The sequence below is a fragment of the Populus nigra genome, chromosome 10 (assembly GCF_951802175.1).
Source record: "Populus nigra chromosome 10, ddPopNigr1.1, whole genome shotgun sequence".
Taxonomy (NCBI): Eukaryota; Viridiplantae; Streptophyta; class Magnoliopsida; order Malpighiales; family Salicaceae; genus Populus; species Populus nigra.
The window spans coordinates 9076775-9091995 of record NC_084861.1 but is presented as its reverse complement, the minus strand read 5'-3'; the positions used below and the strand labels follow the sequence as shown (position 1 = coordinate 9091995).

Genomic DNA, 15221 nt, shown 5'->3' with positions numbered 1-15221 from the left:
TAATTGAGAAATGTTACCACCAGCAACAACTAACACAGTTTACATTTGTACTCCAATTAAACAAATCTCATTTTGAGACATAAATATGGGATTAATGTTGGACAATGGACAGTGATGATATATCGCACTCACTCAAGCAATATACCTCCAAAAATATAGTAAAGAAATCAAACCATGAACTCATGAGAAGCTCAACAACGCCAAACAAAATCTTTTAACCAACTAGAGTATATAATATAGCAAACCTGAGACCCTAAGATTCCCTGTAATGGACTCTAGGTAAATGAAACCTAGATAAATCATTAGTCCAATTAGTATTATTATCTTCTAATTAAGAACTGAAATCCTTGTAATCTTATAAAGGGTGCTCTGAATTTTTCCTCAAACAAAACACAGTGATGTGGATACATTACACAAGTTGATACACACACACACACACACATATGAAAAGGAAATGCAGCTGCAGCCACTCAAGGACTGTAAGAAGAGAACTGAAGCACATAGCAACTTTCTTTTCCAAAATGCCCCAGCGAAAAGGAGCCACCCTGACCCGGCCCCATTTATCACTATCAAAATATACGGGTACCCTAATATTCTCCTACACCTACCAGAACTGAAAAGGGCTCCTCTAAATTTCAAAAGGACCGATAACAGCTATGAATATACATGTAACTGAAACCAAGAACCTTATGGAGTGGAGAGCAAACCTAGCTAGACAGAGAAGGAAAGAGATGGAGTGTGATCGAAGACACAATGATTACGTGGTCTTGGGGAAGCAGAAAGGGTGGCGTGGAAATATGGAAGAACGTGGGAGGCTTGACCGGTCGAGGTAATTAATCAAAGTTATAAAGTCATGAACTAGCCTCAAAAAATTACTACTCCTAATCTTAGTACTACTAATTAATAAAGTTTAATTGCCAAAAAAAAAAGAAAAAAGAGCACAGGGTTTACACACACACACACACATAGCTAAGCCTTTTATCATGATGATACTATCAGCCTTTTTGCTTATCAAAAAAAAAAAAAACCTATCAGCCTTTTCGGTCTTTGGTCGGTCGACAACCTGTGTTAACCACTGTGTTTGTTTTTGTGTTTCCCATCTCCCCCCCACTCACTCGATCACTCTCTCTAATTAACTGCACTTGCACAGAGTGTAATTATACAGTTTGAACCAATCACAAAGCAACAAAATAATGATATTTTACATGGGCCGGGGCTATATATTACAGTGTGTATAAAATAAATAAATAAAGAGATATCCCCACGCCCACCCCAGATGGCTCCAGAGATGGATGGATGGATGGATGGAGAATGCCGTAAGAAGAAAGGAAAGGAGACTTAGCAGTACTTACAGAGTCTATATATTTAGAGTGGTGGGAGAGAGAAAGAGGTGCAGATCAGCACAGAAGTAGAGCATAAAACAACAAAGGAACCAAAAAGATACCAGCAAAACACCAAAGAAAAAGGAAAGCTTACATAGTTGAAGTTTAGAATAAAAAGGGTCATCACCACACCCTTTCCACAAAGGCTGTTCCATCCAAAAGAAAACCTACCCAATTGAAAGAGATATTGAGAGTCATTCATTTTGATATATAGAGAGAGAAGCCTGAAACTTGCTTTCTTTCTTCGGCTTTTCCCTTACCATCTCCACCACCACCAAAGATAAAGGAGTCTAGATTACTGAAAATCAGTACATAATAACATACCAAAGGAATTAAGGTCTGTCTCTATCTCCTTGTGTTCTCTTTTTGCTTCTTCTCCCAATTGAAAAGTAAAACTCAGTACAACCCCACCCCCCCCCCCCTCTCATATACCTCCACAGCTAGAAGGAAGTGATCAATATGATTACAATTTCATAGCAATAGAATTTTCCATATTTTTTTTCCTTTTTTACTGTAGAGTGACAGAGAGAGATATGTGTGGACTTAAAGAAGAAGACCAAGAAGAGCAAACAATCCATAACCTCCAAAACTACCAAGAGCAGCTACTTTTTCAATACCACCAACAAATGCAACAGCACCACCAACAACAAAGCAGTGATATCTATGGAGGAGCACGAGGATCAGGATTGATTTTCCCTGAAGTTTCACCGATCTTACCATGGCCTCTCCCTCCAGCCCACTCTTTTAACCCAGATCACTTCACTTCAAATCACCCAGTTCGTGACCATGACCCATTTCTTATCCCTCCTCCAATACCTTCCTCATATGGGGGTTTATTCAATAGAAGATCTCCTTCCCTTCAGTTTGCTTATGAGGGTACATCAAGTGATCATCTTAGGATTATATCTGAAACTCTTGGACCAGTGGTTCAACCCGGTTCAGCTCCTTTCGGGTTGCAAGCTGAGTTGAGCAACATGACTGCTCAAGAAATCATGGATGCTAAGGCTCTTGCTGCTTCTAAGAGTCACAGTGAGGCTGAGAGGAGAAGAAGAGAGAGAATCAACAACCACCTTGCCAAGCTACGTAGTTTACTACCCAGCACGACCAAAGTAAGTATCATAGTATATCATCACCTAATTTTGAAAACCTACACAGAAGTGTTAAATTAACATATGAAATATCAAACCCTTAAATAAAACAGCATGCTCTTCTTTTATATATTAAAAAAATGCATAATTATGTAGTGTCATTTTGTTTTGTGGTAAAACAAGTAGTTTTTTCTTTTAAAGATGTCTGTCAATCTTGCTGAAGATTCTAGTTAAATGGCTGGTCTGATAATATAGATGCCACCAAAACATAATATATTCACTTTTTAGATATAAGAAAGGCATGCAGTTACATTTTTTCTTGGTTAGCTTATCCTTTTGTTTTCATCCTTTGAATACTGCTACGTCCTATTGTTTTTTCTTTTCTTTGGTGTATTCTCCTTCTGGGACTTGTGCTAGTTCCGAGGAAAGAAAAGAAAAACTAAAAGGGAATAAGCGTTAATGTCGCTAAGTTGATATGATAAAGAGGAACCAAAGAGATGTTGAAAAGCTTCCATGGAAATTTCTTGCCGGTTACCAGACAAAGCAATTAAGTGGAGAATGAAAAGATATAAAGACAGACAAAACTAGCATTCTTGTCAGTCACTTATAGATACCCCGTGCCCTAATCCTCTTTCAAAACCCCACACCATTAGTGAAACCTACTTTCATGCCTGCCTGATCAGTCATGCATCAAAAGAACGAATCAAAACTTCATATCCCCAAAGTATCTCTTCTTTTCAAACACCGAAAGACAGTTAATTTTTACATGTAATAATTTATGTTTGCTTGCCCTTCAACCTACAAAATGATCATTATAGCTTGATTCCTTTTCTTTTAATTCATGTTTTTTATGAGTAAAGTACAAACTTTAACGTGCATGAAACTGATTCTTTTCCTTTGTTTGTGGCCCAGACAGACAAAGCTTCACTGCTAGCAGAAGTGATCCAACATGTTAAAGAGTTAAAACGCCAGACTTCTTTGATAGCCGAAACAAGTCCAGTACCAACAGAAATGGATGAGCTAACAGTGGATACAGCTGATGAAGATGGTAAGTTTGTGCTCAAAGCATCACTTTGCTGCGAAGATAGGTCTGATCTCTTGCCTGACCTAATAAAAACCTTGAAAGCTTTGCGTTTAAGAACATTAAAAGCTGAGATCACGACACTTGGTGGACGTGTAAAGAATGTTTTGTTCATTGCTGGTGAAGAAGATTCATCAAGTGATAGCAATGATCATCAACAGCAACAGCAACCACTGCAATATTCTATAAGCTCAATTCAAGAAGCACTGAAATCGGTTATGGAGAAGACAGGTGGTGACGAGTCTTCTTCAGGAAGTGTTAAGAGACAAAGAACCAATATCAATATCCTTCAACAACAACACAGGTCTCTATAATTTTACTAAGAGACCATGAGTTCCTTTCCTGGTTTTTTTTTTTTTTGCTTGTGGGTGTCTTTTTTGGTGTGTTTTGTGTAGTTTTTACCCGTGAACAAAGAGGCAATGATGGTATATTGGTGTGTATTTTCGGACTTACATCACTACATAATATGGTGTACGTAGAGAAGAGAGAATGGATATATTACGGGCTGGTGCCTGGTGGGGTTACCTTTCCATTTTGTGGTCGGGTGTTAGTGCAGAGAGAGAAAAGGGGTGGGTGGGTAGATATCACACAAGGAGGAGAAGGGCAAGCACTAGACAACAAATAAATGGTTGGCAGAAAGGAGGATGGATATATATATGTATTAAGATGTATTCAAATTAAGGTTTCTCTTCCTACGAAAAAGATCCTTAGCTGTTTTTTAGCTTGCTAACAAAGTATTAACCTGTTTATATTCTCTATCTGTCGTCAGTTTGGTGGAATTTATGGATCATCATGTATGATGCATGGTGACGATGTTGTTCCCGTCATGTGCTAAGTCCCTACTGACCACCACCACCACCACCTTCTTCCTGGCAGTGCAATGTTGCTTCAGTCATCTCCGGATCTTGTTTTAATTTCTCAAGGGTAACAAGAAAAGGAAAAGAAAAGAAAAACCCTAATGCTGCATTCATGTTCTCAGGGCCACAAAATAAGTTAAGGGACCTTATTAGTAATACGTACGTACTTGTTGTGTTTGACTTCTTTCTTGTTCTACTTGTTTTCGTTTCAACTAGAATTGATGTCGTTAAGTTATGAAGTTCATTAAAGACATATATAAGAGTTGCAATGGTTGATGGTTTGTCGAATATATAATGCAAAACCTTAATTTTCTCTCGTGAATTCTACACATATATTCATAAAGAAAGAAATTATATAGCGGATTATTTGGTCAGGAAGAAATGAATTTAGTTGCATCATTTTAGATTTCTTTCGTAGATTTACACTTGCTTGATTTATTTATTTTTATAATCAAGATTATTTAGATTTCTTCGCAGGTTACCTTGTTGTATCATTTTAGTTGCATCATTTTAGTTCAAACTTTATTGGATTCCTCGCAGGTTACCTTGTTGAATATATGTTTTATTATTATTATTATAAAATACAAACCATGACTTAGTATTAATAATCAAGATTTCATTTCTATATATAAGTTGATGTGCTTTTAATTGACTTTTTTTAACAATTATAAATCATTATTATTTAGATTTCACGATAATATGGTTTGGATTTTATAAACATGACACATCATGATATTAGTAATTTTAGGGAAGTGGCACCCCCATTTGCTCTTTTTTTTTTCCAATCCAGTTTCTTATATTAAATTACTTCAACCCTGATAAAATTCATAGTAAAATTAATTAAAATTTTAAAATTTAATATTAATACAAACTTAATAAAAAAAATTAAATATAATTTATGATACATTATCAATTAATATTTTTCATGCTCAATTGCATTAAATCAAATGAAAATTTAGAGTAAATTAATTTAATTTTAAAAAAATATTAAATTAACCAACTTATTAACAATTCAGTGAAACATATAACTCGTCATAATTAATTCAATAAATATTTATGTTCTAATTTAAAGAAAATATTAAATTAATTAACTTATTAACAATTCAGTGAAACATATAACTCGTCATAATCAATTCAATAAATATTTGTGTTCTATTGCATGAATATCTGTGCATATTTAACTAAATTATTAGTTGATTCCAATAATATACACAAAATTTTTAATTCGACAACTTAACCTAAATTAAACACAACACATAATTATTTGAAACAATTAATTCATCTTTAATTCAATTTTTTTTCATATTCAAGTATATCATATAAACTCTAATTGAATGCATTTTTAACTAATTTATCATTGATTCAACAAATTCTAAATTCACCATAAATCTTAATTTCAACTTAAACAATTATTTAATTTCAATCAAACCAAATACAAACTAATAGCAATATATTATATTTACATTGCTTATAGGACTATAAGAATGATTAGGATAGTGGCGGTAGAGTTGGTGGCAACAAAAAAAACAGTGAATTTTCAACACAAAAACATCAAATGTTTAAAGACTACAATGAGTTTGATTTTTAGTTATTTTAAGGATATAATCTAAGTGACTAACAAGTTTTTTAAGAGATATTTGACGGAGATGATTGGTTTTTTTTAAAAGAGAGGAGAGAGTCCATCTATTGCTTTTGTATTTTATTTATTTAAATTTTAATCAATGTGATGCGTGTACGGCGTGATATTTAATGGATGTTGCCCACTACAATATCAAATTATATAATTTCATCAAATATTTTTCAAATGATATTATTCCTTTAAATTACAAAAAAAAAAAAAAAAACCCTTTATTTGAGATAAAACAAGATGGTTGGATTGTGCCTGTTATGTTGGAGAAACTACAGACCTAGCCCAGTAATAAATCATTTCTTTTTAAAAAGGTCATGGCCCATGCAGGTTTCGAACCTGCGACCTTCGCGTTATTAGCACGACGCTCTAACCAACTGAGCTAATAGGCCAATTGATGGTTAGTTTCGAGTTAATTAAATAATATTATAAAATAATAATTTGAGCAAGAGATAAATAACTAAACGAACAGCTCTCTTATCACTTAGTTTAACGAAGCACTTGATGATCGAGAGTTGGTCATGTATCAACCAAATGGCATGTTTGCATTGACAAAGAAACTCTGATTTAATTAAATTATAGTCAGGTTATCATAAAATTGACTGTACTTTTTTTTGAAAGTAAAATTATGATATGTAAATGCACTTAATTTATTATTTTATCCTTGTACTTGTCAAATTTCTTCAATTACTAAATTTTCTATTTGCCAAATATTGTTTTATTTAAAAAAGTATTTAATATATATTTTAAGATAATTACATTTGATTAATATATGAAATAAAATAACTCTCAAATTATACATGTAAAATGGAGAGCTCTCATTATTTATCTGAGTAAGTAAGATTTATAAAAATCCTGTGGTGTGTAACATATAACATGCACCCTTGCTTTTCTTTAACCCTTGTTGGAAGTGTGGTTCAAATAAAAATTGATTAATATATATATATATATATATATTAATTGTTTTGATATATTAATGTTAAATAAATATTAAAAAATAAAAAATATATATTATTTTATTATATTTATAAACAAAATTTACTATGAATAATAACAACTAACAAAGTCCAAACAAAAACCCCATTAGTTGTAAAAACGGAGGGGAAAGGATCTTTGAGAAGCAAAATCCCTAATTCCCAAACTTTGAGATCAAAAGAAGCAAGTGATAAAAATCCCCAAATCAACAAGGAAAACCAATTGAGTTGAGGCAACATGATATATATTTAATGATCTATTAACCTCGTCATCTTCATCGGGGAATGTCGGTTCTGGTGATGGGTGCGAGAGAAAAGACAGGACAGGACAGGAGTTCTTATGTGCAATCGTGGACGTGAAGCATCTTTGTCAATTTGGAGAAGCAATGAATTTCAATGATTTGCAAATCAATTGATACCTTTGTAACCTGATGCAAGAAGAGCATCTGTGTTTCAAAATCAAGTCATTAAATTGTACAAATTACAAAATGGTCCAGTCAAATCCACTGTTCCTTATAACCAAGTCACCCTTAGCAGTAAATGGTACGGATACACAGTTAGCTTTTCCTACCATGAACAGAAGATGTAATGCTTTTCCAAATGCAAAGATTGATGGGTATGTAGACGCTGAAAACAACATTCATTGGCTTTGCATCTCCACCAGCACCCTTGCCTAGCTTGACTTGGATGTAACGGACGCTTTGCAATTCTCCAATGAATTCTAGATTTCACCAGTGGGAACTGAACTGGTATTGTCAAATTTCTTAAAAGTTTCTGTACGTGATAATATTGGCAAGAACATTTAAAAACAAAAAATCAGGTGACAAAAACTGCAATTATCAAGTAAATTACAGTTACACAAAAAATAAATAAAACAAAACCACAGTAGCAAGGCACAAACTGATAATCAGGTACAAAATCTAACAAGGAATAAGTGAAGTCACAGCATAACAACCTACAAAGAATAATTTAAGCTTCTGTTTCGCACCTGAAACAATCTAAAGTTTTCATGGCAGTATAATGTAGATGAGATGATAATACCGGGCATATCATCAGAGGACAATACCCACAAAATATAACATTCATTACATTCATGTCTATCAAAAACAAGGATCATAACTGGAATCCGTGGTCAACTACACCTTGCAAATAAGATTGAACCTTTTTGGTAGTTGATGCTTAGTTCCAGATTGCATTCTGTGAAGCTTTATGCATAGTTGAACCTTGTGCTGGCTGATTCAGTTTTGCAGCTGTAGAAGCTTGACGGACTGTTGAACCGGTATCAGCATTTTTCATTTTTAAAGGTCCTGGTATTATAATCCTATTTGGAAATGAATAGTGGCATTGCAAAACAAGAGTTAGCTATGAAATAGTTATTCTAATAAGTTATTTCATGAGTTTAAGCTAATGAACTTACATTAACAATGCGCGCAGCAGTTCTGGTGCTAGCATAAACTCCATGCCCATTCAATTTCTGCATTTTAGATAATTGTGGTGTAACATCAGGGCCCCTACCCTTTTTCTTCCCTTAACGTTCTCCTGTCTTGTTTGATAGTCAATGACCTTTTCTTTCCTTTTACCTTTAACATTTTCTTGGTCAACTTGATGCATAGAGAATTTTTGCTCTTCTTCACTTTTGTTTCCAACAATATTCACGTCAGATTGTGTGCTTGAGTTTAAAACATTCATAGGAGTTTCAGAACTTTGTTTATTACTGCTGGTTGCACCACTATCTCTGTTAGTTTCCTACCAAAGACAAAATAATTAGTTAACTTATAAAATAGATAACTCAAAATCAAGGCCAGTAGCTGCACATAACACCTGGTGAGTTCTTTTAGGTTGTTTACAACTCCTCTTTTTTATGCCCAACTTGACCGCAATTCTTGCATGTCATGTAGCGACCCTTACTAGACAATTTTCCTTTCTTCCTTGGCTCCTCTTTGTCTTGTCTTCTATTTCTTCTCTGTCATCCAGGCTTCTTCTTAATTTCTGGAGGGGCATTTTCAGTGGGAGATCAAAAAGTCTGACCTCTAACAGGTTTTAAAGAGAAGGAATATGTACTTGGAAATGTTTCACTATGATACCAAAGTGCTATTTGAGTTTCAGGGACCACATCTCCATGTACATTGCAGTGATTGTATGAGGGCATGGAATGCCTGTAAGATCCAAGCTCTACACATGCAAGTTTTGTTTCTAAGGCCAACAACATGCTTCCTGCCACCTTTGATAATCTCGTATCCATCATCTCCATTATATTCAAGAGCCCAATCACCTGCTTCTACTCTGTTTTTTCCAAATATCTTAAACACTTCTGGAGCAATTGGTGTTTTCCACTTCAATGCACAGTTCCTCTTCACAAGTATCCTATTCATAATCGTAACAGTGATTTCTTCTAGCAGTCTTACAGTTAGTTTGGCCCTTGCATCAAGGATTCATCCATTAGAAGCTTTCATAATGTTATTGCCAACATCAACACATTGTGGGACTGTGCTGAAAAAAAGGCTTGAAAAAACTCTGCTCTCCGTACTCTTAAGACATCTTGCACTATTACACGACCCATTTTATCAAGTTCTTCAAACTCTTTTTAATTGTTTACAGATGTTGCTCTAACACATGCCCAGAACTGAAGCTTCCTCTCATTTCCTTTCCATTTTTTTCTGCTAGGCAGCATATACGTGTCTGGCGCAATGTCTGTGTTCAACATTTGGGAGTACTTTATGAACAGCTGATAGAAGACCCTGCAAAAGACCAAAGAACATTAATAAAAAGTCAAATAATAATAACTTATATACAAAATAATAATGTGACGTAAATCACCTTTTTCACGTCAGGGAAGATTGTGAGCCCTTCACCTTCATTGGCAACATTAAGATCTGCCATCAAATGATCCAAAAACCATTTCCAAGTACCTGCACTCTCCAATTCCACAACACCCCAAGAAATGGAGAACATTTGATTATTCCCATCTCTCCCAATGGCATATAACAGTTGTCCTTGACAAAAAATGCTTCAAGAAACATCCATCAGGACCAATGACAGGTCTGCAGCCAGCCTTCCACCCTTGCTTACATGCTTCAGAACAAATATAAAACTCATGAGAATATTGGCCTTTTCTTCAAATTAGTATTATCAACTTTCACATCAGTAGTTGTCCCAGGATTAGTCATCTCTAACTCTTTAGCATATCCATACAATAAACCATGCTCATTTCTTAAACCACCATGCTCCTCATCTGTTATCTTATTTTTAACCCTATTCAACATACTCAATGAGGCACGGACATTTAGCTGAGTTTTTACTAAGTGCGTGTTTGGCATTATGGTTGCGGTTTGAAAAGGTAGGTTTAAGAGATTTCAAAATAGAGTTTTCAGTAGTATCCATGCAAAATTGTGATAAATATTGCTTAACCAAACACTTTCGAAACTGTGGTCAACCACACCTCATTACACTACCAAATAAACCCCCTAATTCTTTCAACTTTTTAGCTGTTATTGAAATCCGAGATAGCACTCTTTCTCTGAAATGTTCAGCTAATATTTTTGTTGTCACTGTCCTACTATGGCTCACCTTGAAACATTTATGTTTTGGCTTAGAGGTTTTGATCTGGAAAACTTCTTCTTGATTTTTACTTGCATAAAGCATTAAATAGTAACCTGGTTTGCACCAAGCTCTAACTTCCTCTGAATCATTCTTTCGAAATCTTAAATCATATCCTTTTTTAACAATAAATTTTCTCACAACATGTCTGAATTGTTCAGCATTGTTAAAAACCATACCGACAAGCCATGTTGGATTATCAGGATCATATGTAATTGACCTACTGCTCCTTTTGATACCTGTATCTTCTTCTTCACTGTCAGAACTATCATAGTTGCCTGGGTCAGATGATGCTGAGCGGTCAATCTCATATCCTGGCACTTTACCCTCTTTACCAACATCTGCATCATCATCATCTGATGAATGACTCTGCTGCACAAACTCGATTGAAGAACAGGATGCAGTGGAAGATGATGCACATTAACTAAAATCTCCTCATCATGCACCAACATCAGATAGTTCCACACATTCCCCAAGACGGACGCATCCATACCCTCGGTAGCATTAGACACTTCACAGTCTTCAGCATACTCAAAACCCTCACTAATTAAAGTCTCACCTACACCTTCATTAAGACCAACACCACCATTTTGTCCAAACTGACCCTTTTCCCTGTTGGGGCAATCATTAGACCCATCTAAGTCACTGACAAGTAGAGGGACAAGCTCTGCATATATATGAACCAGTCCATACACCCTCGAGTGCTCATGACTTCATAAAAACAGTCATCATCAGATAACAAACGATGCCCAGATTTAAAGGATTTCCTAAGTATCAAATATCGCATGTATCCAACATTGTTGATACCTGATTGATTTTTTAAATTCATCCGAAAACTTAAAATACCCAAGTTTCCTTAAAGTTTAATACATTGAAATCTAAATTCGTTCATTGATAGAAGATGTGGTAACCTCAAATCTCCCACCATAATGAAAACCCAATACATACAACCTTTGAATCCATCCTCTATCGTGTAACAAATATATCAAATTATTTTAAATTAGGCGAAGCAGCAAAAACAGAAGAAGAAGAACAAGGACCGTCAACAATCCACTACACAACATTATTCTTGAACAACAAACCCTGGATAACACTTAACGTTGCCTGAAATCTACAACACACGTACGGACCATAACAAAAAAAAACTTAAAAGGGAGAAAGTGATGGGGAAAACATACCTCAAAAGCACCAAAAATCTTCAAGAAAATCATTCTCAGTCAAGATTTGAACTTCATTCGACCACACAACAGCATCTGATTTGGTTTTGTGGACTTATCGATTTCAGGGTTTAATCTCCATCCTTTCCCATTTGTTTTTAAATAAAAGAGAAGCAAGTGTGGCCACATCTCCAAGGGGATTTTACTGTTCTCCTTAACCTTCAAATTTTATAAATGTAATTTCAGCCCATCTTTTTTTTGTTCGCGTGAAGAGCAAATTGGACATGACTAATTATAAGATGATTCTTGACAAGAATCAGATAACATTGGATAAAAAAATGATAAAATATTATTGTAGATCACTTTTATACAAGATAATCTGTATTGATCATCAATACGTGGGTACTGGCTAGATAATTAACATATAAACCATCAATTTATTTCATCTGCAAGTTTGTTAGCATGGTAGTGTGTTATATTGATGTGTTTACTACAACGCATTAGATCATAAATTCATGTAGATTGTATCTTATAATGTTACTGTAGCATTATAGGATCCACGCAAAACCAACGTTCTTATCTTTCTATACAAGAACAAATTAATAAGTTATGTATTCAAGTTCATCACATGAAACGTATGCAAACTTTGGCAACCCAGGAGGACGTCTTCCTAACTGCTATAGCTCAGAAACTTCCTGCCTGGCTCCACGGGAGTATATCGCTATAGTTGTGGCCAAGGATATCAAAGAAGGAAGAAGCTACTTGCCGAAGGTCAAGTAACTATGTCGATGTCATTGTACGTGTATCAGGATGTAAACTACATATATATATATATATATATATATATATATAAACAAGACGAGTGTAAAATAAGTGATGAAGAAGTACTGATGTTTTTCTTCATCTGAGAAGTTCCAAATTTTCATGGTTATTATCTAAGTTAAATTATTTTAATATATTTTTAAATAAAAAAATATTTAAAAAACCAACCACTATTCAATTTCTAACTAGCACTATTAATGGATTAACATTTCTTTTCTTTTATTTATGTTTAGTATTTTGTATTATTCTGACGACATTGAGATGTTAACCTAATCAGGGGTAGGTTAACAATATATAAAAAAGGCAAAATGTTGTTTGAAATATTTCTTTTAAAATCTTGGCTCATTTCCCTTTTTTTTCCTATAAATAATATTAGGTCCCATCATTATATGATTATATATCTATTATTTTTCAACTTTATTAAATTTTATTTTTGTTTTAAAATTTATTGTATCTCATCATTAAACTTAATTTTTCCACACCAAGCAAATATCCTTAACATTTCATTTTTTTTTCCTGCATTTTAATGCATTAGCAGTTATTAAACCTTCAAATTTGAACTTCAAATCCAACACAACGTAGTGGTGAAGATTACAGACTTGGGTAAAATTATTTAAAAGCTCGTGTTTGTGTGTGATCTTTTCTTTTTTCCCTTTGGCCTTCGGATCTCCTAACAGTGAGAATCTTATGGAGTCCGCGGCGAAAGAAACTCCCCTGGATGCATCTAAGACGCTGCATCTTTAAGCCAAACCTTTCAAGTTAAGCATCGTCGTACGCGGTGGTAATAACATCCTTGTAAGTACTGTACTTTTAAAAAAGAAACCACGGGAGAGGATGCCGGGATTTGAACTGATAGTTGGTGGCGTGCCAGGATTTGCCCATGCTTTTGGCGCCGTTGAATTCAATATCGTTATTCTTTTCCCGTTGCCCAAAGGTCAGGTAGATTTCAGATGAGACCTGCCCGACAGGCCATTATCTTGCGATTGCTGGGTAGATCCTTTTTGGTATTTCATTCTGGATGTTACTGGGTAAAAACAATTTTGAAAAATATTATGTTATTAAATTATTTTGATATATTGATATTAAAAATAATTTTTAAAAAATAAAAAATAATATTTTAATATATTTTTAAATAAAAAATATTTTAAAAATAATTATTATTACATTTTCATATACACTCTTTATATACAATGAGAAGCCTCAACATCAAAAAAGTTAGAAAATAAATTCACGAAACAACTCGAGTCAATGCTAATTTTGCCTTAAATTTTCCAGAATAATTATAGAGATTTTGAAAACAATTTTATTGTCTCTAAAAAAGCTTAATTGAATATGAAATTATTAGATAATAATATAATTTAAAATTTAAAATCTCATTTAAGAGTTTAAATTTTAAATTAAAATTATTTTTTGATATAATAGCAAAGTATTACTAATCAAATAGCTACGAGTTTAAATCTCTTTATCTTTATTCTATACGATAAAATTTAACTACAAATCAAAATATTTCAATAGAAGAATTTTAAATTACAGTTGATCGTGAACCTAGCGGGTTAAACTAGGAATATACAAACACTAATATTTTTATTTTTTTTTTATACCAAATACAGCATCACGCTTTACTCTTATTTTTACCTTTCATAACAGGTAAACCAATAGTTTCAACCATCTTTGATTGATCCATTTAGAACCATAAATGTTAGGTGTATAATCCTTCATGTTCGATATGTTCTCAGAAAAACAATCCTTTAAGAAAACGTAGGCTAATATTAAATGCAAGATGATATTTTATAGCTACACAGAGACTCTCGTACCGGACATTGTTGGATTACAAATGAGAGCCTGTCCGTGGCGTCGGAATATGTTCAACGCTGCTAGAATTAAACTGTCAGGCAAAATTAAATTTCCTTACCAAAACTCTGCAAATGAAACACTGAAAGTAATCTACCTGCCATGTTTATTGGTTTTCATTATTGAATATTCATTAATGGCAGTGAATTATTGACTAGAAAAAATGAAATTACGATCTTTGATGCTGGAGAGTGAAATTTAAGATTCTCCTGATTTTTTTAATGGTCATGACTGGTTTATATATATGGTTATTGGTTTGGGATCCGACCCATAAAATAACAAGGTTTTTGAATCATTAAGTTAACAATTTTTTTATTTTTTATAAAAATTAAAATAATATTATTTTTATTTATTTATTTCATTTTATTCAATCGAGATAGATGGGATTGATAGAATTTGATAAAATCATTTTTTTGACTTGTTTATTTTTAAATTTCATCCAAGTTAGATATAAACGGTTTGTTTTTATATTTTAAAAATATTTTAAAAAAATATATAATATTATTTATTTATTTTGTTTTAAATTAATATTTTTTTAGTATTTTTAAATTATTTTAATATATTAATATCAAAAATAAATTTTTAAAAATAAAAATAAAAATTTCTTTTTAAAAAAACCCTTAAAAAAACAACGTTATTATTCCTTGCACAAACGCACTAAGAATAAGGAAATGTCCTGTCAAAACACTCAAGAAATTGCCATGAACTGCTTGAATCAAATTCAAAATGATAGGATGGAAAGCAAAGTCACTAACCGATCCAGCAATCATTATGGAGTTGAAAGC

At 33.4% G+C, this 15221-nt stretch overlaps 1 protein-coding gene, 1 non-coding gene and 1 pseudogene across 3 annotated transcripts; 1 reads left to right on the top strand and 2 right to left on the bottom strand.

Annotated features, from left to right (window-relative positions):
- Positions 1–1250: 1250 nt before the first annotated feature.
- LOC133704746 (transcription factor bHLH30-like) lies at positions 1251–4285 on the top strand. 2 transcript variants are annotated; one of them, XM_062129706.1, is made up of 3 exons: positions 1251–1719; positions 1900–2491; positions 3383–4285. In XM_062129706.1, the coding sequence occupies exons 2-3, from the start codon at positions 1916–1918 to the stop codon at positions 3863–3865; spliced, it is 1059 nt and encodes a 352-aa protein (XP_061985690.1). In that variant the 5' UTR covers positions 1251–1719; positions 1900–1915; the 3' UTR covers positions 3866–4285. The 2 variants fall into 2 exon arrangements, with proteins under 2 accessions (XP_061985690.1, XP_061985689.1); XM_062129705.1 differs by having other exon boundaries at positions 1263–2491.
- Positions 4286–6353: 2068 nt separating this feature from the next.
- Positions 6354–6427, bottom strand: TRNAI-AAU (transfer RNA isoleucine (anticodon AAU)). The gene has a single exon. It is a non-coding gene; the product is annotated as a tRNA-Ile (tRNA).
- Positions 6428–7456: 1029 nt separating this feature from the next.
- Positions 7457–12252, bottom strand: LOC133704573 (uncharacterized; annotated as a pseudogene).
- Between the last annotated feature and the right edge of the window lie 2969 nt (positions 12253–15221).